At 36.6% G+C, this 26,040-nt stretch overlaps 1 protein-coding gene across 2 annotated transcripts in view; it reads left to right on the forward strand.

The window, feature by feature from the left end:
- Window positions 1–26,040, forward strand: part of Adk (adenosine kinase) — a 420,812-nt gene that overhangs the window by 109,683 nt on the left and 285,089 nt on the right. For both annotated transcript variants that reach the window (XM_048339095.1, XM_048339096.1), the window contains exon 4: window positions 6,178–6,256. In XM_048339095.1, coding sequence (XP_048195052.1) covers window positions 6,178–6,256 — 79 coding nt within the window. The remainder of the gene's footprint in view (window positions 1–6,177; window positions 6,257–26,040) is intronic.

Raw genomic sequence — 26,040 nt, forward strand, 5'->3', positions numbered from 1 at the left:
GGACTAGGTGCTGTCCCTGAGCGTTTTTTTCTCAAAGCTTATGTTCTACCACCCTTAAGCTGCTGCTTCATTTATGGCTTTTTTGGTGTTTAGTTGGAATAAGAGTCTCAAAGATTTTCCTGCCTGGACTGGCTTCCAACTGTGATGCCTGAGCATCAGCCTGTTGAGTAGCTAGGATTACAGGCATGAGTCACCAGCGGCTGACTTTTAATTCCTTTTTAAGTAGGCTATTGAATTTATGCCTGGGCCTAGTTGGACTGCAGTCCTCCTATTTCATATCTCATGAAGCTGATATAAGGGGTACACACATCCATGACAGCCTTAGTGATTGAGACTGATACTTCGCTTACTTCTTTGCTCACACTGGTCTCCAAACTTGATTTCCATTGATGCTACAAGTATTGAATATGATCATAAATTCTTATTTCAAGTATTGTTTTGTGACAGATTAGTAGAAATATTACGTTAAAAATAAAAGAGCTGTTTCTGTTCTTTAATTTTTTCTTTCACATTTTGTCATCTTTATCATTCTCTTTTTTTCTGATTTTTAATGAAATATTCATTTATTTATATCCCAAGAATAATTAAGACACTACTGCCTATTTTTTAAAAAGTATTTAATTTCATATCTCAAGATATTGTGTCCTAAACATCCTTTTTTATTTTGTATTATTTTAATATATTTCTAATTATTGGATGGAGTTCCAAGTCCTAAATCTGTCACTTATCATCAAAAAGTCATTTGTATTGCTTTAGTAACAAATGAATTCAAATTTCCCCAGTCTTCTCAAAAGCAAGGCACAAATAGAATTTCATATAGCTTTCCACTTCAGAATTACTCCATGAGGCTAGTGCCTGTGGTTCATTTCTATAATCCTAGTTACTACAGGGGTAAAGATGGGAAAAATTGAAGTTTGCAAACAGCTTGGTCATAAAATCAAGACCCCATCCCAATCAATAGCTGTTTGCAGTGTCAACTGTCATCCAAACTATGTGGAAAAAACGTAAATAGGTAGATTAGTCTACAATGGATCAGGTATATAATCAAGACCCTATTATAAAAATAAAGACAATAGGGGCTGAGGATATGGCCTAGTGGCAAGAGCACTTGCCTCATATACATGAGTTCCTCAGTTCGATTCCCCAGCACCACATATACAGAACATGGCCAGAAGTGGCGCTGCGGCTCAAGTGGCAGAGTGCTAGCCTTGAGCAAAAAGAAGCCAGGGACAGTGCTCAGGCCCTGAGTCCAAGGTCCAGGACTGGCAGAAAGGAAGGAAGGAAGGAGGGAGGGAGGGAGGGAGGGAGGGAGGGAGGGAGGGAGGGAGGGAGGGAAGGAGGGAAGGAAGGAAGGAAGGAAGGAAGGAAGGAAGGAAGGAAGGAAGGAAGGAAGGAAGGAAGGAAAGGGCTGGCATTGTGGCTCAAGATGTATATTATTTGCCAAGCAAATAATTCCTGAATGTGACTTCCAAATACCATAACCAACACACACACACACACACACACACACACACAGATAAGAGACAGGACATATTAAGAATATATATGTACGTGTGTATATATACATACACACACACCTATTTATTTCAATACTAGGACTTGAACTCAGTGCCTCAACTTGGCTAATTTTTTGCTCAAGGCTGCCCCTTTTCCACTTGAGCCATCTCTTAAGTCTGACTTTTCCTGATCAACTAGGAATAATAGTTTCCAGAATTTGTTTCTTTAGGCTGGCTTTGAGTTGTGCCTGCCCATGTCTATGCCTCCTGAATAGCTAGGCACAGTGTTTACCTGGCATACATGGGGCTTTTCATGGCCTATCATATTTATAAATAGGAAAGAGGTTTTCTATAATAGATTTTTAAAAATAATTGGCCAGTTTTAAGTCAATAATTAAGAGTAAGGCTTCATATCTGTAGTAGCTGACTCATACTATAATACATTCTAGTCTGAAATAGATTGTTGGGGTGCCAAGAATTAATTTTATATAATACAAAAAATACTTGGTCTACTGTATTCTTTTCAGGAATGTCAGATTAGAAAATTAGTATTTCTAAATTTTTTTATTAACTTCCTCACACTTATATAGCTTTGTCAATTGTCATTGGTACGGTAATTTAAATTTAAAAAGAGATTTTGTGGAGTCATTTATTAGACTAAATTTCGGTAAAAATAAAAAATTTAGGCTAGATGATGGTGAGGCTCACTCCTATAATCCTAATTACCCAAGAAGCTGAGATCTGAGGATCCTCGTTTCAAACCAACCGAGGCGGGAAAGTCCCTAAAACTCTTACCATAGAAAAAGCCGGAAGTGGCACTGTGGCTCAAGTGGTAGAGTGCCTGTTTTGAGCAAAAAGAGTTCAGGGATAGTGCCCAGGCCCATAGCTCAAGCCCCAGAACCAACAGGGGGGGAAAAAAAAAGATTAAATTGCTCCAAGTTAAATGTTTTTAACATTATCAATTTTACTATATTGTACTGCATCCTTAGAATATTGTGTAAAATTTATATTCTCATTCTGATCATTCTGCTTCTGTGGGGCGCCCCCCCCCCCCCCAAACGCCTTGCATCATTAAGAGGCTGTCCTAGCCTGCCCACATCTTCTCCAGCTCTGGGACCCCATGGTTGTTAGCCCCGCCTGTCTTCTCTGGGTCTGGAACCAGAAAGGCGGTTCTAACCAGCCCCGCCTCCCACCTCAGATGGTGTGTGAGCCAAGATGGCCACTGGTGGTGAACCCAGAGGCGGTCCTATGGGCCGTGACATAGATGTAGGGCACCCTTAGGGAGGTCCCTTGGAGCTCCACCCTGAGGGACAGCTCAGGTGTCCATTCACAGCCCCTACGTAGGTGCACGTGCCCCTCCCCTTCTGCTGCCCTTTGACCCCTTTAAAAGAACAGCTCATTGCCGCCATTAAACAAGTCTTAGCGCTGACTGGCTCCCAGACTGTCTGTCTGTGTGTCCTCCAACGAAAGAGGGGCTGGGATGGCAGTTGGTCAGCCCTTTCCTCTTCTTGGCCCGTCTGGGTGGGGCGTGTTTTCCCGTCTCTCCTGCAGGACAGGAGATCCCGGGAGGCTAAAAACCCCCAACATGCTTCCATCACAATCAGTGGAATCCTGTGATTGTTGGATAAAATAATGAATTTCTGTAGTTTTACATACATACATTCATTCATTCATTCATTCATTCATACATCTTTTATTTTGTGGTTGTGTTTCTGTTACCTAACTTCTCAAAGCTCACTGAAAAATCATTTACTGTTCTCAACTCAGATTTTACAGAAGTAGAAATTATTTGGAAATTTTATGAAATGACCAGTGTATTTATGTGATAATCAACAAGTTACTTACTGTGTCTTCACTGTAGCATCATAATTATCTTTTATTAAATTGCTCAGTAACCTTCACATAACCTTTCTATAATGTCATAGTATAATGATTAATGCTTTTGAAAAGGTGAGTCTCTCTTTAATGTACCGTCTTGCATTTTTCTTAAAACTTGTGTCTAGATTTCATTGTCAAAGGCCATTTATTTTATGGCTGTTCAATTTGTTCTCCTGTGTTTACTTTGGTCATTTAGTCACTGTCCAGCTGTTCCACAGCTCTTTGCTGCTACCAGTGGTGTGTTGATGATCCATCAACGCCATTTTAATTTTCACCAGAAATCATTGCTATCTTTCAGTACAATTTAAATGTTTATATGATCATTTCAGTTCATGCCTTTTCTTATATATGGTACCATGCTGACATGGTATAACATCTCAAGATACTAAGCCAGGTCTAAAAAAGTGTTTAGTGATGACTTTTTTTTTTTACATTGTTGATTCAGTCTTACTATATACTTTCTTCCTCCCCAAAAGCAGCACAGATCTATAGATACCAGTTTACATGAAAACATTTCATAATATGTGGTATGAGAGTGGAAAACATTTCTCAGAATTAAAGTTCCTTTGTACACTTATGAAACATGTATTAAAACCATTTTAGAAAGTTAAGTTATTGTTGGTTTTTTTTACTTTTTTCCAATAAAGGAAATTCTGATTAGCTTTCCAGTGATATTAATTTTTGTGTTTTAATAAAAATGCTTTTATTATAAAAATATAAACATGATCAAACTATAGGAAATGTAAAGCACTTTTGCTTATTCATGTATTTCCTTTCTGATTACTTTTCTTAATCCATAAAGTATAGATATACTATTCATGTTGACTGAATTATTCAGCTAATTTTATTGGTGTTTAAATACATGGCATGTCATATAGTTTCGATTTCATGAACTAGAAGAAATGCTTATGGTTCCCATTTTTGTGTTGTTTTGATTTTATCCTAACTTACTTGTTTTGATTTTAGTGTCATTTTAATACTTTTTTTTTTGCTAGTCCTGGGACTTGAACTCAGGGCCTGAGCACTGTCCCTGGCTTCTTTTTGTAAATAATTACAGTATTAAAACTTTATTATAGTGATAATTACCTTGATTGACATTATTATTATTATTATTTGGCCAGTATTGGGGCTTGAACTTCGGGCCTGAATACTGTCCCTGAGCTTCTTTTGCTCAAGGCTAGCTCTCTACCACTTGAGCCATAGCACCACTTCTGGCCTTTTCTGTTTATGTGGTGCTGAGAAATCAAACTCCAGGCTTCATACATGCTAGGCAAGCACTCTACCACTAAGCCACACTCCCTGCCTACTTAAATATTTTTAGGGGATATTTATATTGTTTTCAGTTTTTCTTTATTATATTTTGTGATAGAATGAACAGCATTTGTGTAACAGTTCTTATCATTTGTATTACTTCCTACGATAATGTTCCCAAAATAGAAGTTTACAATAATAAGATATAAACAATCTGACTTGTGATGAATATTGTCAAATTATGTTCTAAAAAGCCTCCCTTAGTAATACTGTGTGATTGTATCACCTTTCTCAAATCCCTAGTTATCCTGAACAGTATACTTTTTGCATTCAACTGCTTACTGTGTATGATTTTGACTATTAGTAGCAATGCGCCCCCCCCCCCCCCCATTTAGGGTCAGTACTGGGATTTGAACTCAAGGCCTTGATCTCTTGCTTAGATATGTTGCTTCTAGGTAGTCACTATTACTTGAGCCATGCTTCTAGTTTAGCTTTTTGCTGGTTCACTCATGATAACAGTCTCTCAGAATTGTCTGCTTAGGCTTGCTTTGAATTACCATCCTTAGATCTCAGCCTCTTTGTATAGCTAGGATAACAGGCATGAGCCACCATTGCCCAGCTTGGTCTTTGTCTTTTGTTCAACTTCAACTACATAGATAGATAGATAGATAGATAGATAGATAGATAGATAGATAGATAGATATAGATATATAGATATGTATATTTAAAGCAGTTGCACACTTTTAAGTAGATGAAATATATGTTTGTAAGTTTCGAGACTATTAGAATAAAAATAGAAAAGAAGGAAGAAAAATGAAAAAAAGAATTGAAGAAAGGGGATGGGAGAAAAGATGGAGAAAGGACAGGTGGTCTAGGAATCTATATGATTGCTGTAAAAGGGGATATCCAGCAACTTCCAGTCAGGTGGAAGTTGATGACTACCTATTCTGGTTGTTTTAAATAGTGTCTCAAATTATTGTATTGCCCGGTTTAACTAGAATGTATTATGTGTTACTATGTATTAGTAATCTGCTTATTTTGCAAAGCGTTTTACCTTTGTTCACTTTTAGTATGTATAAAATGTGATTTCTGATATTCAGTAAGATGTGGAAGAGGAAGTATGCATATTTCATCATTTGTCTTCAAGCATAGGGTTTTAATTTTAATGCTTCTTAACACTGATTCTGAGCACTGCAATAATAAGCAGCAGTTTTCGTTAGGAAACTTAGTTACTTGGAAGGAGAAAGAAGACATTGGTTTCTATACTTTTGCTGAGAAAAGTAATTCTGACATTGCTGTTCTGACTTTGAGTAACCATATGTGACATTTAATGTGATTGTTCATAGCTTAAATTCTTATTGTGCATTTATAGAAAACATATTAACTATGGACATTTAGCATGCTAGTACTTTATATGTTTAACATAGCATATTTAACATAATTATATAAACTAAAAATTTGACCAATTATATTTTAGTGTACTCTAATTGGAAAAATTTGAATTGTGACAACAGTCAAAAACTAACTGTTTTCTACTGTGATTTTCTTATAGGTTTGATGAACTTGTAAAAAAATTTCAAGTTGAGTATCATGCTGGTGGCTCTACCCAGAATTCAATTAAAGTGGCTCAGGTTGGTTATTATTTTAAAAATTAAATAGAAAAAGATTCAAAATGATTCTAAACTTCTGGTCATTTTATAAATTTAGTTTTTCTAATCTACATTTTATTGCTGTAGGATTTTTTTTCACTTTGAGTTAATAATTAAGTCATTAGCCATCTATTAAACAAAAATTATTTTAATTCATCATTATTAAGCTCCAGTATGTTTTAAGAAGTTTATTTATTAACATTTATTTATTTCCTGTATTTGTTCACTTAATTTGTAAATTTTACAGGTTTTGTTGAAATTCTTCATATATTATTATCTTGTAAATTATTCTTCTAGTCATAAGTTATGTTTATTATATGATGTTTATTCATTGTATATCATCAGTTGCTTAGTCTCCCCAACATATACTGATTTTTATTTTAAATAATTATCTCTTTATTAGCTCAGTCATATCACAAATGAACATACAGCAGCCTTATACTGTGCCTTCGATTGCCCTATATAACTAACTTACATATAACATTAGCTGAAATCACATTTCATGAATCAGAATTTTAAAAAGGGTTCTCCTATGGAAGAAGCAATGGGAATTTTTTTAATAATAAATGTAGACTTTATAATGTAGAATCCAGTCTGTAATATATTCCTAGCAATTATATATATGCATACATATACACACTATATATATTGTGATGGGGTTTTTTTGCCTGTCCTGGGGCTTGAACTCAGAGCCTGAGTACTGTCCCTGGCTTCTTTTTGCTAAAGGCTAAGCACTCTATCATTTGAGCCACAGCACCATTTCTGACTTTTTCTCTATATGTGGTGGTGAGGAATCGAACCAAGGGCTTCATGTATGTGAGGCAAGCACTCTACCAGTAGGCCATATTCTCAACCCCAGTAATTACATTTTTATATATCAAATAATGGCTAATCATATAATCATATGAAGACTTTTCCAAAGCACCTAGGTATTTTTATTTGTCACATCTTGAAATTTCTAATGAAATCATGGGCCTATATGTCCAATAAGTATTTACGTATTTGACAGACATTACAGATATAAATTGTCACATATTCTAGTAAAATTCTAATAAAATACCTTATTTGTTAAATAACCTACATAGTTTGTATATAACACTGCTAAAAGGGGGCTTGATTTGTTTGCTGGTAGAATTGATGCTTTCAGAATGAACATTTTTGGTCAATTTCCAGTTTTTGTGAAATGTGTAGTCATTTAAGGTGATTTTTTTTTTCTTTTTCTGGAAAGAAAAAGATTGCCTTGGTGGGTACATTCCAAAGAGATGATTTTCATTATTGCTGTATAGAAATTCCTTGAAACAAAATATTATCAAAACATGGGTCAAAAAGAAAGTTGTTCTCTACTTAACAATATAATGAGAATGGGAAAATATTACCATAAAAAGTAGAGGTTTACTAGCTTTCTTTCAAATTGGTTGATTATATTTGAGGAGGCTGTGAAGAAGTCAGAAGATAAACAATAACAATAACAACAATAAAATCTTCAGTTTTATGCCATAAGAGTACTTGAAAAAACAAGAAAAAAGGTATAAAGAATTTTCTAAGTTCTTTTACTGGACTTCAATTTGTTTGCAGTCTACTTGTTGACAGCGCAAATTATGATTACCTCTGTGCTTTAAAATCATTTCTGTGATAAAAATAAGTTTAGCTTAGGATGACTTCCAGTGTTCATAAATGATGGACTTTTTTTCCTTTCCCTCCCTCCCTCCTTCCCTCCCTCCCTCCCTCCCTCTCTCTCTCTCTTTCTTTCTTTCTTTCTTTTTTCTTTATTTTCTTCCCTTCCTTCCTTCTTTCCTTCTTTCCTTCCTTCCTTCCTTCCTTCCTTCCTTCCTTCCTTCCTTCCTTCCTTCCTTCCTTCCTTCCTTCCTTCCTTTCCCTCCCTCCGTCCCTCCCTCCCTCCCTTCTCTCTCTCTCTCTCTCTCTCTCTTTCTCTCTTTTTTCTGGTTGAGGCTTGAACTCAGGGCTTGAGCATTGTCCCTGGGTTTTTTTCACTCAAGGCCTAGCACTCTACCACTTGAGCCACAGCTCTACTTCCTGCTTTTTTCTCTTTGTGTGGTACTGAGGAAATGAACTCAGAGCTTCTTCCATGCTAGGCAAGCACTCTACTGCTAAGCCACATTCCCAGCTCATTTTAACTGTGGATAAGCTTAGATAATCAATCTTTAATTGCAAAGAACATAATTTGTGAACAGCCAAAATATGAAACATACATTTAACCATAAAGTATATGGATGTTTTTAGAGCTAAAAACAACTTCTAAATTTTTCCTGAACCACCAATGTTACTATTAAATAGAATCTTTTGTACTTCATGGTTATATACTTTTATCCAGAGAATATTTAGTTTTGTATCATAATGGTCTGATAACAAGAATGTGTTTGATATATCACAATTACAAGTCATTGTAAGTTGTACTGTTGATTACATTCAATTTGACCTCATATAAGAGAATAACCAAATAGTTCTGAGCAGAGAATTATTATTGGAAAGGGAACAATAATGAAAATATCTTATAGTGTAAAACAGAAGTACTTTAGGTTGGCTAGTGGCAGAATACTTCTCCAGCAAGTTCCAAGCACTGAGTTCAGTCCCCACCCAGTACTGAAGAAAAAAAGAAAACAGAAAGGGGGATGGGGAAGGAATTTTTTTTAATTAAATACTGGTAAAAACTAAATAATAGCATTTATGTAACAGAAGAAAATAGTGTAGAATGATATAAAGAAATTCTGTACTAGTTTGTTAAGGCTATCATAACAACGTACTAGAGATGGAGGTGCTTAAAGAATAGATATTAAGAAAAAAAGAAACCAGATGTATTTTATTATCGTCTGGAAACTAGAAATGAAGTCCAGGAACAGTGTCAGCTGCTTTGATTACCTTAGAAGCCTCCCATCTTGGCCTGCAGATGGCCAGTATCTTGCTGCTCTTCACACAGTTGATTCTCTGTGCAAGTGCCATTCCCTGAGTCTTTCTGTGTCTCTAATTGGACTAGGATCCACTGTTGCGTCATCATTAACTTAATTATCTTGCTGAAGGCTTGTCTCTACATTAGGTCACATTTTGTGGTATTTGGATGGAGTTTTTTTTTTTGTTTTATCATGTGTTATTTTGACTCCCTTTTGTTTTCCTTTACTGTATTCCCTCCTTCCCTCTCTTGCTTACTTCTCCCTCTCTTCCTCCCTCCCTCCCCATCTCTTTTCCTTCCTTCATTTTTTGATAGTATTTAGTTTACAGCCTTGAACTTACTAGGCCAGCTCTCTACCACTTGTTCCATGCCACAACCCTTTTTTCTCTTGTTATTTGTGAGATAGGGTCTAGCTTTTTGCCCAGGCTAGCCTGGACTTCAGTGTTCCTTTTAATACTTTTCACCATAGCTGAGATGATAAGGGTATGTCACCATGTCCTGCTTTTTCAATTGAAGTTTAGTCTCACAAAGAATTGTTATCTTCTAGAACTATACATCTTTGATCCTTTTGGTGTCAACCTCCTACATAGCTGAGATAAAAAGTGTACCCTCAGTGTGCTCAGCTATTGATTGAGATGGGAATTGAGAACTTTTTGTTAGACTAGCCTTGATCCAGAATCTTCCCAGTCTCCTGAGCCAGAAGTACTGAACTCTCCCTTTTACTTCCCTTCCTTTCTTTTCTTTACATTTTGGCAGTAGGGGAATTTAAGCTCACTTCCATGCACTTGATAGATGGGTATTATACCACTTGTTCAATATAGCCAGGCCAAGAGGTTTTTGGTTTTGTTTTGGTAAGTATTGGGGCTTGAACTCAGGGCCTAGGCATTATCTCTTAGCTTTTTTGTTCAAGGCTGGCATTCTCCCACTTGAGCAACAGCGCAATTCCGGTGTTTTGGGTGGTTAACTTGAGGAACGATTCTCATGGACTTTCCTGCCCAGGCTGGCTTCTAACTCTGCCTCTCAGATCTCAGACTTCTGAGTAGCTAAAATTACAGGTGCAAGCCATGTGCCCCATCTCCAGATTTCCTTTCTTAATCAAATAGTACCACCACCAGAAATGGATTTGAGTTTTTTTTCTCATAAGACTGGGGTTTTTCTCTTAAAGACTGGGGTTGATCTCTTGAATTATTATATCCTTTTTTTATTCATACAATTCTTCATCTTGCTTTTAGTCACTGATTTTTCAGTCTTCAATTTCTTAATTTTCTTATATAGTCTTCCATGGTCCTTAACCTGTAGTGAAATTTTAACCATTTTTTTTTCTTTAATTAAGCTTTTGGCTCAAGTAGTGGCATATTTATGTAGCAAGTGCAAGTTCAATCCTTGGTACCTTAAAATTCTGGAATAAAAAATTATAGAGCGAACATTGCAAAAAGTAGCATTTCCAAGTGAGTAATACTGTGTAGAAGTTAAATTTAAAAGTTGAGATATTTCTTTTTTTTTAATTTCTTTATTGTCAAAGTGATGTACAGAGGGTTTACAGTTTCACATGTAAGGCAATGCGTACATATTTTTTATCTGACTTGTTACCTCCTCCCTCATCACCCCCCCCCCCGTCTGTCCCCTCTCCATTTCCCCCCGATGAGTTGTACAGTTGGTTTACAGCATACAGTTTTTTTGTTTGTTTTGTTTTGTTTTTGTTTGTCAGTCCTGGGCCTTGGACTCAGGGCCTGAGCACTGTCCCTGGCTTCTTTTTGCTCAAGGCTAGCACTCTGCCACTTGAGCCACAGCGCCCCTTCTGGCCGTTTTCTGTATACATGGTGCTGGGGAATCGAACCTAGGGCTTCGTGTATGGGAGGCAAGCTCTCTTGCCACTAGGCCATATCCCCAGTCCCAAGAGATATTTCTGGTAATGCCTTTTGTGACCTGTTTTACCTAGGGATTTAAGAAGCTTTTTTTTTTTTTTTTTTTTTTTTTTTGGCCAGTCCTGGGCCTTGGACTCAGGGCCTGAGCACTGTCCCTGGCTTCTTCCCGCTCAAGGCTAGCACTTTGCCACTTGAGCCACAGCGCCGCTTCTGGCCGTTTTTTTCTGTATATGTGGTGCTGGGGAATCGAACCTAGGGCCTCGTGTATCCGAGGCAGGCACTCTTGCCACTAGGCTATATCCCCAGCCCCTTAAGAAGCTTTTTAAGAGACATATATCTGGGAAGCTAGGAGCAGTCTAGACATGGATTATAAAAGAAGAAATGACATTGGAATTAGCAAAGAGAAGGCTCTGTTCTAATTCCTGACACCTGGAATAGTTGTCAGTAGCACAACTGTATTTATGAATATTCCAGCAGGATATAGAAGATGGTCATGCAACACAGTCTTGTCAAACCTTCCTGTCAGTAAAAAGTATGTTCTAGTTAATGCGGTTTTTAAGATTAATGAAGAATGTTACATAACACAGATTCTACTAAATTTAATATCCCGCTTAAATTTTGATTTCTCCACATAGTTTGTAAAATTTTAATATGAATGTCTACCTCCCTTTAGTGATCTTTGCCCTATTTGAATTATGTAGTAAAATTTTGATAGTTTTGTTGCTCTGATTTATATTGTTGGTGTATTCGAGAATTTCTTTCATCTGTGTCAGACTATTTAATATAAAATAGATCTGTTTTTTTTCACCTCTTTTTATCCCTTCCTCTTCTCCGTGTCCTTTTTTTTTGTTGTTTTGTTTTTAATTTTCTGTACATTTTTCTTTCTTCTTTCCTTTCACTTCCGTGCTATGGCAGTTTGATGTAGGGCCTTGCACTTGCTAGACAGGTTCTACTTGAGTTTCATCTCTAGCCTAGTTTTATTTTGTTCTTGAGATCTTATTTTATCTTATACTAAAAGTTATTCTATCACTAGTAGTAAAATGTGCATTAAGTTCTTTTTTAACAATATGTTTACACTATAAAGTTGCATGGTATGTACACATACATCTCATAATTATTCACTTCATAAAAGAAGGGCTTATCTCTACCCTTATAGTCCTTAATGTGGTACAGTGTCCCAGTATATAACATCAAACCTGAATACAATTTTGAGATTGCATCTGTTGGGGGAGGGGAGTGTGTTACTAGAGTTTGAACTTGGCTTGCTTTCTCTAAGCAAGACTTCCACTACTTGATCCTCAACCTCAGACCTCTTATTTCTGCAAAAACAAAGAGGACTTTAGTCATGAATACTGCAAAAGACTAAACCTCATAATATCATCAAGTGGTTAAAATTTTTCCAATATCCTACTACTTTTTCTTAATTGTAAACTTTTTCATTGTTATTATAAAGGTGATGTACAGAGGGGTTATATTTTTTGTTGGACAATGTCACCCTTTTCTTTCTCTCAGTTTTTAACCTTTGTCCTTACCTAAAAGTTGTGTGGTTCATTTCAACATAGTAGCTAGTGAGTAGCACTGCTGCATTTGTTTACACTTTGTTCCCCAATTTCTGTGTCTCCCTTACCCTCTCAAGGACAGATAAACAAACAAACAAGACAAAAAGAAAAGGAAAAACAGCAGCAATGAGACTTCATTTCCATTTCATGAAATTCATTTCGATACCTATTCTTTTTTATTTTGTTTTAAAGTTAGAATTCAGAAATATGTTTTCTTCCTGTGGATCATAGATTCATTTATATGAATTGAAAATTAAAATACATTTTTTTCTGATCAAAGTATTCATTTGTTAACTGATTGGACAAGGATGTTCTTTGTTAATTAAATTTGAAAATGTAGCTCAAGCCTGTAATGCAAGCTCTTGGGAAGTGGAAATTGTGAAATTTTGGTTTGAGAGTATCCTAGACATTTAAGGTCATGAATCTTTATCTTAGTGAATAGCTGGGAACAGTGGTGGGAGCTTGTCATCCCATCTATGGCATAAGTGCAATGGTTGGTCACAGAGGTGCATGCCTATCATTGCCATTGACATAGGGAAGCACAAGAAAAAGGATCACAACTTAGGATGGTCCCAGCTTAAAGGGAAAATGCTATCTTGAAAATTCCCAATATTAAGAGGGGGACTTGAGGTATGACACAGGTGGCAGAGTGCTTACCTAGCATTAGCAAGCAGGATTATCAAGTAAGCAGTCAAGCAGTTAATAAATCAATCAAGCAATGAAAAAGTAATATGCATTTACAATTGTGTAACTATATTTTAAAAGAAAAAATTCTTTAAAATATTATTAAATGGCCCCTTTACTAATGAGATAAAAAGTAAGCTATCTAGGGCTGGGAATATGGCTTAGTGATAGAGTGCTTGCCTTGCATGTATGAAGCCCTAGGTTCAATTCCTCAGTAGCATATAAACAGAAAAAAGCCGGAAGTGATGCTGTGGCTTAAGTGGTAGAGTGCTAGCGCTGAGCAAAAAGAAGCCAGGGACAGTGTTCAAGCCCTGAGTCCAAGCCCCAGGACTGGCAAAAAAAAAAAAAAAAGAAAGAAAGAAAAAGAAAAAAGTATGATATCTAAAAGTATAAGTCATGAAAGTGGAGCAAGTGTAAATGTGGACAAAGAACTTGTCCTTTTCAAGTTTCAGTTTCCTTCTTTGAAAAATAATAATACTTATAGTACTTTTACAGGATACTTTTCAAAACTAGATAGAATGAAGGCCCTCAAATATAAAATGAACACCTGTCAAAAGAATTTAGCTGATAATGAATGAGTGAAATGAAAGATGTTACCACTGATTTAAAGATAAACTCAGACCAGAAACCTATCTGTCTTCTGAAGTCAATCTGCTAATATAACAAAATTGACATTTTTTTAGATAGTCTCACTGTGAATGTCAAGCTGGCCTTAAAGTCTTCTTGATTCTCCTGTGGCAGTGTCCCAAGTACTGGGATATAGGTGTGTGCCACCATTATAAGTTTTCAGTGTCCTTTCACTAGACTAAATTTCATTGCTAATGTGTGGACAAAAATTGGTATTTGTAATGGACAACCTGCAGACTCTTATGTAGCTCAGTTATGATCAAAGGTTTAAAGCCCATAGAGTCATAACCCAGAAGACTGCACTCTGAGCAGTATATAGAAATCTAGTATTGGGCCTGTAGTCTTTTAATCTGTTTCAAAATCTTCCAAAAATTTGATTTTGAGGTGTGTGTGGAGTGTGTGTAGGAGTATTTCATGCATATGTGTAATCTGAGTTTGAACTCAGAGTTTTGCACTAGCTGTGGTGATGCTATTCTATTTGAGTCATGTCCGGCAGGTCTTGACCATGATCTTCCTATTATGCTTCCTGTGTACTTGAGGGGTCAAACACATACCCTATCCCAGCTTTCATTGGTTGAGATGGAGTCTCATTTACTTGTTGCCTGGACTTTTTAGAGTGTAGTGACAAACCTGACAGGTGGCTCGTGCTTGTAATCCCAACTACTCATGTGCTCAGAAGGTTGAGATCTGAGTATTACAGTTCAAAACTAGCCAGGCAGAAAAGTATGAGCACTAATGAGCTACCAAAAGATTGGAAGTGGAGCTGTGGCTTAAGTGGTAGAATGCCAACCTACCACTTAAGGATAAGGGACAGTGTCGAGGTCTGAGTGCAATCCCCAGTTCCAGTATCCAAAACCAAAACAAGCAAACAAACAAAAAACAACAACACACTAGACCATAGGGACATAATTATGAGTAATACTGACTTTAGGACTTTCATATTTTAAGAGCTCATAAAGTTGTAGCTACTATTATTGCTTAAGCCTGTGCAACACATATTTCCTTACTTGTAATTGTAGTGATTTGAAGAAAATATATAAAAAGGGACTTCTCTAAAATATACTAACAAATTCTCTTCAAGAAGAGGAAGTAAATGATTGGGGTCTAAAATGTTTCACCAGAGTAATTCTTTGGGTATTAAGAAGTAGAACAAAATTAATTCCTGTTCTAAGTTTCCAAATGTTTCACTTTGGTAACTATAGTTTGTTTGGATAGTGGCTGGAAAATACTATGATTTCTGTTGTTATTTGGACCAATTACTTGATTGGAGTCAAGAGATTTATTCATCATAGTTATTCAAATGCTGAAGAAAATAAATCAGTGTTTATGTGTTCATTTCATATTTAACATATAAAATGTACTATAAGTATGTTTTACATATCGTACGTGGTTTATAAACAAATTAATTTTTTTTTCTGTACTAAGGTTTGAATCCAGTCCTTTTTCTTACTAGGCAAGCAATCTACCACTTGAGCCAACCCTCAACCCTTTTTTGCTTTAGTGGGTTTTTGTTTAGTTTTGTTTTGTCCCAATACTTGGGCTTGATCTTGGGGCCAGGGCACTGTCCCTTAGCTTTCTCAGCTCCAAGCTGGTGCTCTACCACTTGAGCCACAACTGCACTTCACATTTTTACTGGTTAATTGTAGATAAGAATTTCACAGACTTCTCTTGTCCAAGCTGACCTTGAATCTTACTCCTTACTTGAACCTTATCAGTCTGAAGCTAGCCTAAGCTGAAAAGTTCTCATGATTCATTTCCATTAGTCAGGCATGGCGGTAAGCACCTATCATCCCAGTTACTCAGAGCTATGGAATCCCAGAGCAAGGCATGCCCAAACCATAAGGAGAACCAAAAAAGCACAAGACACTCTCAGAGAAGAATAGGAGGGAAAAAAAAACAAAAACTTGTCTTACAATTGCAAGGCCCTGAGTTCAAATCCCAGTACTAGCAAAACAAACAAAAAAAATTATAAAGAAAAAATGGCTACTTCTTTTTAGATCTGGCCATTTCAGATTTCTGGTCCATGCCCCCAAAAGAGAGCAAGGTGTCTCTCTCTTCCCAAGAGGCAGATGATAACTGCTCAGCTTGTCCTGAGAAGACACAGCTTGTCTCTGGCAGTGGAAGCCCTAGTTGCTGTTCTGGGCCTTTAGCAGCATTCCCAAGTTCTTCTCTAGGATATTCATCTTTCTACTTTCATTCTCTCAGATCTTAGCATTTATGTTGTGTCTTTCATGAGCAGAGGTTGTTTTTTTTTTTTTTCCTTTAAAATAGACTCTTCTGATTAGGATTTTGAATATGGCAGCTTACTAATAAAAATTACAAGTGCATATACAAATTGTGACTCTTGGTTTTTTTTTTTGTTGTTGTTGTTTTTTTTTTTTCCAGTCCTGGGGCTTAGACTCAGGCCCTGAGCACTGTTCCTGCCTTCTTTCTGCTCAAGGCTAGCACTCTGTCACTTGAACCACAGTGCCACTTCTGGCCACTTCTGGTGCCGAGGAATCGAACCCAGGGCTTCATGTTTATGAGACAAGCGCTCTTGCCACTAGGCCATATTCCCAGCCCCAAATTCTGAATCTTAAAATATTTAGTTTATCTTAAATGTTAAGAAATTGCTCTTCTGCTTCATAAATGTAGACTGAGTACAGTATCAAAAACCTAACAAAAGTTTCAGTTTAGAATCATGGATTATCTAATGGAATATGAAATACAACTTTATACTTTCTATTGCATTGTCTGATGCTCAGTTCTAAATTGTGAGAAAGTAAGTGAAAAGGTTCATTTCTTTGTGTAATGCTACTTATGTGTGACCTAAATAAAGCTCAAGAATACTCTGCATCCATTTATCTTCCTTTTCCTTCTCAGAGGTTTTTTGGTTTTTTTGTTTTTTCTCCATCCCCTTTATACAGATTTCCCATGTTTTGTAATATCACTCCTTTAGCTATCAGGAGTCTCATCGTACTAATGATACTTTCAAGATAATATAACCTGATTTATTTATACACATATTTAAATGTATTCCTGTTTAGGGTTATTGGTATATACTTCAGGGCTGGAATTTCCATGTAAACCACTATGTAAAACCCTGTTGGGCTTGGTTTTCATATACCTGCCTTGGTGTAGTAATCACTGATCACCTGCTACTAAAGCAGAAATTTTGTTCTTCTCGCAACTCCCTGTATAAAAGTTAGCAGTTATGCAGCACATATTTCAAAGAAAGATGAAATTTGTTTATATAACTGGATGTTTCTTTTTTTTTTGGCCAGTCCTGGGCCTTGGACTCAGGGCCTGAGCACTGTCCCTGGCTTCTTCCTGCTCAAGGCTAGCACTCTGCCACTTGAGCCACAGCGCCACTTCTGGCCGTTTTCTGTATATGTGGTGCTGGGGAATCGAACCTAGGGCCTCGTGTATCCGAGGCAGGCACTCTTGCCACTAGGCTATATCCCCAGCCCCAACTGGATGTTTCTTGACCACTGAGAAACTCAGTGGTATGACAGCAGCTGGGGCTACCAGAAGTAAATTGAAGAGCTTTCTCATTTACTCTTTGTAGTCTGGATTAGATTACTTTCTGTTTCTTTTAGGAATGTCATTTATTGACTCTTGCAGGTTTGTGTTTTATGTCACATTTGCCACTTTTATATTAAAAATCTAAGTGTTTTCATTTAGTCTATGTTATATAGGAAACTAATATTTGAAATAGGAAAAATATTTAAAGTATTGGAAACCTGTCTTTGTGTTGATGGCTAACAGCTGTAATTGCAGCTACGTAGGAGGCAGATATCAAGAGGATCATGATTCAGGCCAGTTCTAGCACAGTTAGCTGAACACTCATATCAATCAGCTAGTAGGTAGCATGGTGGTAGGCATCTACCATTCAGCCCATGTAAGAAGTGTAAATAGTATGATCACTCATGGTTGAGGCTAGCCTGTACCTAAGCTTGAAACCCTATCCCCCAAATAACTTAAAACACTCTTTCATCAATAAATAAAAATAAAAAAGAACAGGGAAAAAGAAAGTGAACAGTAGTATTTCTTGGAAGAATTTATATAAATGTATCTTATGTGTATCTTTGGTGTAGAATACTCTTAATTTTAATCCTTAAATTATTTTTAAAAGTCCATTTTTTCTTTTTTGGGTGTACAGATTTGATTTTATCTTAAGGACATTTTTATTAAATGTGGAAGACCATAGTCACTAATAGTGCAGTCAGTGTTGAAATTTTTAAAGGAACCATTCTTAGCCATTTTCTTTTGGTTCCAAAGGGATCAATTTCAAGTTGTAAGCTTACATATGTACTTATATAACTTTGTAAATGTTATATTTCTAAGTAAAAACATTTAGTAGTGTTTTTCTTTTGTGTCATGTGTTTTTTGTAAGCCACAAAATACAATCTTTGGGAAAATAATATGAATTATATACTAAATCAAGGGAAAGGAGGGGAGTATAAGACATTTTATGCTTAGATTTAGAGATATGTGGCAAACTTCTTACTATGTTGAATTTGAACAAGATGATTCACATTGAGAAATTTCATTTGAAAAGCCAGTTTAAAACTATTCCTGGGTACTTATAAAGTTAATTTTAGCTATATATTCCTTAACTTGCTCTTTTACCTAGTATGAATGAATCGCAGTGTTATGGCTTAGGTTTCAGAATCATAGATTATAGTTTAGATTTTAAATGACTTAATATTATGAAATTATTCAATTTATATATTCCAAAATGTAATAATCATAGTTTGGTTATTTAAAACAAAGTTTACAAATTCTCTAATGTTTTTTTATAAGGTGGCAACTAATTGCTCTTAAGTACTGTTCAGACTTAATGATTTCCTCCTAATAAGTAGAATTTGTGGCAATGATAATATCATTTCTGTTGCTTGAGCATTAATACTGTGGTGAGTCCACATTATTTTCTTGTGGAACACTGATAAAGAGGATTGAGTTGTGTTGGGAAGATACTGTCAAGAGGACATTCATTTGGCCTATGAATAGGTCTATATGGGGAGGAAACAAAAAATTCCAGCACCAATCGGTGTCAGGATGCTAACTTGTGAATTAGCCTGTGAATATGCACATGGTTTAAGTCCTATCCAGCTTATTGGGCTTCATGTCAAACCAGAATATCCAGGTAGGACTTCTAATTTTATCACCTACAAAGTTATATAGAATGATTTTTTTTTTGTTTTGCCAGTACATTTTGTAATGACATACAACTAATAATGTGTGAAGTTCAAAACTTAAAAATATTTAATAGTGTGGGGCTGGGAATATGGCCTAGTGGCAAGAGTGCTTGCCTCATATACATGAAGCCCTAGGGTCGATTTCCCCAGCACCACATATATAGAAAACGGCCAGAAGTGGCTCTGTGGCTCAAGTGGCAGAGTGCTAGCCTTGAGCAAAAAGAAGCCAGGGACAGTGCTCAGACCCTGAGTTCAAGGCCCAGGACTGGCAAAAATAAATAAATAAATAAAAGTGTGAATAGTTAAATGCAGGGTTTTTTCTCCCCATCCTTTTACCCAGTGCATTTCATTACATGTGATGATCCTGCTAATTAATTTCTTTTACAGCATTTCAGAAATACCATATTTTTACACTATTATGTGTAACTATTTTGTGTGGGTTTTGTGTATTAGCATACTATTTTTACAGTTTGTAGCTGTCTTTTATTGCTGAATAGAATATCTTAGAAATTGTTCTCTACTCATGACAAGTAATTGATTAATAGTAGTCCATTTTGTAACACTATGATAATTTGTTTAATGACTCTGCTGTGCACATTTAAAAGTACAGATTTATACAGATGCTTCAGTTAGCACCTTTATAGATATGCAATTTCCCATCTCTGAAAGTATATCTTTATAATATAGTCCTATAAATAAAATTGTTACCATATTGTATGCCAGAGCATAGGCATAGTAAATTTTCATAGGAGTTGCAAAATTTCTCTACAGAAATATTTTTATTAGTTTTATTTCTGCTAGAATTAAGTCAACTTGTTTTAATAGGTCCTTAATTTAAATAATGTCAGCTGTTTTCTCTACTAATATGATTTTTTTAAATACCTAATTGAAAATTTGTATTTATGTTTCTTTGAGTGAAATGAAGTGCCTGAATGATGTAAGTGAGCTATTTTTCATGAGAAGTAATTTGGCAGGATTCATCTTAAAAGGAGATAGTAATTCTGAATGGTCTAGTGTCCCTACAAAAAGTTCAACAGATCTTCCGCTTCAGCTTAGCACTATTATTAGTCCTTAGTAGCTTCACTGGGAAAGAATACGAAGGTTATTTTAAACCATCTTGAAACTTCTAGAATAAATTCTAGATATTTAAAAAATGATGTTGACCTTACATTTATACAACTCAAAAAATGATTTTTGAAAGAAAAATAAGAGCTAGGAAGCTGACAGAAAACTAAACATTATTCCTATTATTGATAGGAAATTTAAGTATTTGAGAGCAGAATGTAGTACCACATTAATGGGATACATAGCAACATCTGTCTCAAATACAAATAACAAAAATTGTCAATAATGGAAAATGACCAATTTGGGAAGTTGGGTTTATTGTGGGGATTCAAGAATGGTTCAGTATTTTAAAATCATATTATTTAGCAATATAACAATAAAACAGAAGAGAAAATAGATTTTTTTCTTTCTTCATATTAAAAAGGAACATTCATTCAGGGACTGAAGTATATCTCATTTTAGAACACTAGCCCGTCTGTCATATACAAGCAAAGCACCTCAAAAATTCATTCATAAGGAAAGATAACTACTTCCTTTGCATGACAGCATCTGTCTCTACACCAGTGCCAACACCATATATTATGTATAATGTTTTGAAATATTTCAATTAAAGTTAGTAACTTAATAAGGATTGCTGCTTTTGTTTAGCAATCTACTGATATTGGTCAACTCAGATATTTGGTATAAAATTAAAAGTAGTAATATAGAGTAAATGATATCTTTCTTGATTCTATCATGGAAGATTCAAGTAAAATTAAGTGAAAACTGAATCAATAAAGTAGCTGTATTTTAAATAGTTAAAGTATTTAAAGTATTTAAATTAACACAGAACAATAGACTTCATTGGTAGCAGCAAATAAAGAGATATTAAAATACCTTTTAGACTCATTTTGGGGGAGCTCTACTAGAATTGAATGCCAGGCTTTCTGTTTGATAGCAAATCTTCCACCAGTTGAGCCATGACCTCCAGCTCTTTTTTGTTTTTGTTTTTTTTCTTTCCCCTGAGATAGGGTCTTTTTCTTGTTCAGCTAGTTTCAGCAGACCTTGATCCTCCCACTTCCATCTTCCTCATAGCTTTTGCAACCGTTACGTGCCTCCATGTCTGGCTTATTTTTTCAAAAGGGGAACTCACTGACTCTTATAATCTCCTCAGTTGTCTTGATTTACAGATATGACCTACTGTACTGATCTTTTCATTCCTATTTTCTTTAATCTCTACTTCCTCTCATATCTAATTTCAATTTCTTAAATCTCCCTTATCTCTCCTTTTGCTTTTTTCTTTTTATAATAACTGCTTTAATCTATAAAAATAATTTAACACCAGAAATTAAATACACTTGATATTTATACCAATGTAATACAAAACTAAATTTTTCTTATTATGATTGACTGTAATTTGCAAGGAAATGTAAAAATGTAACTTTATGTAACGTAACATTTTTTGAATTTTCTAATAATACTTCTAGTTTTGAAAACCTTTAAAATTTTATTTCTCATAAACCTGATACTCTAAGTGATGTATTGTTAGCACAAGTAAGTGACTATGATTGTACTAGACATTTTCTCTCAGTTGAATAATTTTCTCTCAGTTAAGAATAATTAAAATTATATTTTCTAGAATAATATGATGAACTAAGTGGTAATTCTATATTACAGCCTATTTAAAATTTTGTTTTTAATAAAATAAATTAAAATTTGTTTTTACTACAATAATTTTGCCACTACCTTGACTATATTTCTAGAATTAAGCCTTAACAGTTATTTTGCTAATTTAATAACTCAACAGTATTTTACTAATATGAAAATCACTATAAGATTTTATTACTGAAGTCATATTACATCAAACTGATGACATCAAGAAGTTGTTGATAGGGGATTGGGGATATGGCCTAATGGCAAGAGTGCTTGCCTCATATACATGAGGCCCTGGGTTCAATTCCCCAGTACCACATATACAGAAAATGGCCAGAAGTGGTACTGTGGCTCAAGTGGCAGAGTGCTAGCCTTGAGCAAAAAGAAGCCAGGGACAGTGGTCAGGCCCTGAGTCCAAGCCCCAGGACTGGCCAAAAAAAAAAAAAAAAGTTGTTGATAAACACGAAATTTGGGAGATAGCTCCTAATATGATCGTATATCTTTTAAGTATGAAGTTTATCATATTGTTTTATCACCAATATTTTTTAATAGCACAGCACAAAGACTTGTTGTATGATAGTAAAACTATGAAAAGGTAAATTTATGAATAGTTTCCAAACCTGCTGTATAATGCATTGCCATCTGCTCTCTTTGGAAGCTACTATAATTACTTATGAAAATGTTTTCAACACACATACACGCACACAGCATGGTTTGTCCATTGGCAGAAAGTAAAGTACCACTGGTTTTATCCTTACATATTTTTCTTAAAGTTAGGTGAAAGGAAGTGAATTGTATAACTAATTGAGAGGCATCAGTTTTAATGTGGTTTGTCTTAATTTTGTCATAATCTATTCATAATGAATAATATACTTTGCAAGAAAACCCAAAGAACTGTGGAATTCAGTAATTCCCTTCGAAGAATTATTATATCTATATTTTAAGAAATAAAATGTACCCCAAAGATCAGGAAACAAAGGACCTCATGGAGTATGTATGAGTACTTCCGAGGGAAGATGGGAGGAAGGCACAAAATAAGTAGAAAGTAGGTGAAAAAATACAGCAGAGGGGCCCATCAGCTACATTAGACATTGATGAAAGTGAACTAAGCAACTCAAAGGCAGTGATGGGAGGGAAGGAATGAGAGAAGGAGGGAACAGATTATACTAAACAAAAGGAAAGAAGTGTATATATCTCGCCCAACCTGGTAGAAATAGTTTTGTTTAAGTTCATAGAGTTCATAAGCTTTGTATAGTAGAATGGTTATTTTCATCATTGTGAAGGTTAAAATGTGTACTGTGAAATATATGTAGTTACTTAAACTCAATTTTAAAAAAAGGAATAAAATGTGAGATAACCTCAGCTTTGTTTAGACAGAAATCTCAGAAACAAAGTAAGAAATATGTGTTAATGTGTTTGTTTGTTTTTTGTTTGTTTGTTTACCAGTCCTAGGACTTGAACTTAGAGCCTGGGCTCTGTCCTTGAGCTTCTTTTGCTCAAGGCTAGCACTCTACTACTTGAGCTACAGCGCCACTTCTGGCTGTTTCTGTTTATGTGATATTGAGGAATTGAACCCAGGGCTGCCTGCATGCTGTGCTCTCTACCACTAAGCCACATTTCCAGCCCTATATGTTAAATTTTGAGGCTTCTAAAAAGCCCTCAAGAGTTTCTAAAAAATTTCAAGATTTAAACATTAATTGAATGCCATTGTTATTTATCTTATGTTTAATAAATCTTTTGGTTTAAGTAATTTTGAGTGCAGTATGGGTATATTCTGCCTTAAGCAGAAGTCATTCACATTGTTTCTGAAGCTCAGATTTTTTTTTGTAGTAAACAGACAAAAAAACCCAAGTGATTGTTTTTACTTTTGCATTCTGAGCTAGTTGGAGAAAAGTCTACAAAAATGAGATGACATATCAAAAAATCGAAATCATCTATTTCTTTTCAGCTGTTTTAAAAGAAAAATGCCTCGTAAGCTGGGAATATACAGGAAATTTAAATTTGTGATTGAATATAGAAATGCATTTGTGGTTTTAAAAAAGAAATACCAACATGTCACATTAAAATTATGGTATCTATAGTATTGTACAGTTAATAAGAAAATATATTACATCGGGGGGGGGGGTGTTGTACTTTAGAGAGCTAGTGTGGGGATATGAATGAAGAGTATAATGCTGTAGAAGGCATGAACATTAATAATCCAGTCAGAAAGGAAGAATTTTTTTGTCTCCCATGTAACATAAAACAGATGTTCCATTCCATTAAAAACCTTCTTACTAAAAATGAGAGTTTAGATCAGTGGTCAATAGGAGAAATGTGAACAATGCCATTAAATAATTTGCAGGATTTATCTTGATTATGAGTTAATATTAGTAGTTGGAAAAGTGAAGGGATGAGGGAAGATTGCACCGCCACAGTAGGGAGGCACCCCAACTTGCTCCAACTGAATAGTGAGCTGGGAACTCCAGCACCCCACACTCCATCAAGAATCCAGCAAACCCAACAACCAGAAGCAACAGGGGAACCCAGGAAACAAAAAAGAACAAAAAAAGAAGAGCCTGTAGCCTCCACGGAGCCGGAAAATCTCCGGGATACCCCTCCCCTGCCCGCCGACCCTGGCCCGAACAGGGCCAGGCTGGGAAAGGGGACCAGCAAACCAACTGCCGAAAAGTCACGCCATCTGGAGCACAGAGTCCAGACGGCAGGAGCTCCACTAGACCCCAGAACTGAGTGCAGAGCTGCAGGACCGAATGGCCGGGATCGGATGTAGGCAGCAGGGGAACCAGGCGGCACAGATGGGTAGAGCCAGGGACGCCACCACCAAACAACAGATCACCAAACCCCAGCACCACAGCCCCTTGGAGCCCGCGACGCGGGACGCTCACACAACCCGGGACCAGTAAGTTCCCCATTACCCGCCCCCCCCCCCCCACATGGGAGACCAGCTCTAGCAGAGACCCAAGGCCTGCCAGGGGGCTAGAACTCCCTCCCTCCCCCTCCCTACCCCAAGGGAACAAAGGAGCCAGCCACAAGTCAGTCATGTGGTGCTGGGGAATTGAACCTAGGGCCTCGTGTATCCGAGGCAGGCACTCTTGCCACTAGGCTATAGCCCCAGACCTCAGCAGGAGTTTTGCACAGGTGGGCGGGGGTCCCGAGAGGTGGAGCCCGCTCTGGTGGGCGCACTTCACACAGGTGGGCAGGGCCCCCCCGGTGGCAGTGCCTGCTCTGGTGGGCGCACTCTGCACAGGTAGGCAGGATCCCCCAGCGGCAGCGCCTGCTCTGCTAGTCGCATCTCTGTACAGGTGGGTGGGCCGCCCCTCAACAACACCAGACTCAGAGCAACAGCCAAACTCAAACCCAGAGCCAGGACACAAGTCTCTCACTGACGGACCAGCTTGAACCAGCACAAACAAAGCCAAACCAGGGAAGCCACCCACAGATCTCCAGATGCGCAAATCACAAAGAAATATAACGAGTTTCGTCAAAGGCAAGCCAACTCGCCAGCTCCAAAAAGCAGCACTACTGAAGAGGAGATGGAGAATAAAAAAACAACTGAGGCTTTGTTAGCAGAAATGATGGAAAGCGTCAGAAACAAAATCAGAAAACAATTTCAGGAGTTCAGAGTAGAAGTCTCAAAGGACATCCAGGAAGCCAAGAAAGAAATGGAAGCAAAAATGGATACAATGCAAACCTTCTTTAAAGAAGACCTTAATATCCTGAGATGTGAAATGCATGAAAAAATAGATTTAAAATACAACTCTTTAAAGGAAGAAATTTCCACGATTAGAGCTGATCTGGCAACTATAAACAGCTCTCTGACATCCGTAAACTCCGCAATTGGATCCACAGCACAAAGAATTGACCATATGGAAGCCAGAATCTCTCTCGGACGAAACAGTAAAGCTCCAGGGCAGAATAATCCAGGATCTAGTGGACAGAGACAAGAGATATAATCTGCGCATAATTGGAATAGACGAAGGAGCCAAATACCAGAGCAGAGGGCTTCAAAATATTCTCAATAAAGTGATTGCAGAAAACTTCCCCAATCTCACAAGGGACCCCCATCCAGGTAACCGAAGCCTATAGAACACCTGGCAGACCAGACCCCAGAAAAGCCACGCCAAGGCACATAATATTCAACACTTCAGATCTCAATAATAAAGAGCAAATTTTGAATGCAGCCAAAGCGAAGAAAGAAATTTACTACAATGGGAAGAGGATGCGAATAACAGCAGACCTCTGCACACAA

The sequence above is a fragment of the Perognathus longimembris genome, chromosome 2 (assembly GCF_023159225.1).
Source record: "Perognathus longimembris pacificus isolate PPM17 chromosome 2, ASM2315922v1, whole genome shotgun sequence".
NCBI lineage: Eukaryota > Metazoa > Chordata > Mammalia > Rodentia > Heteromyidae > Perognathus > Perognathus longimembris.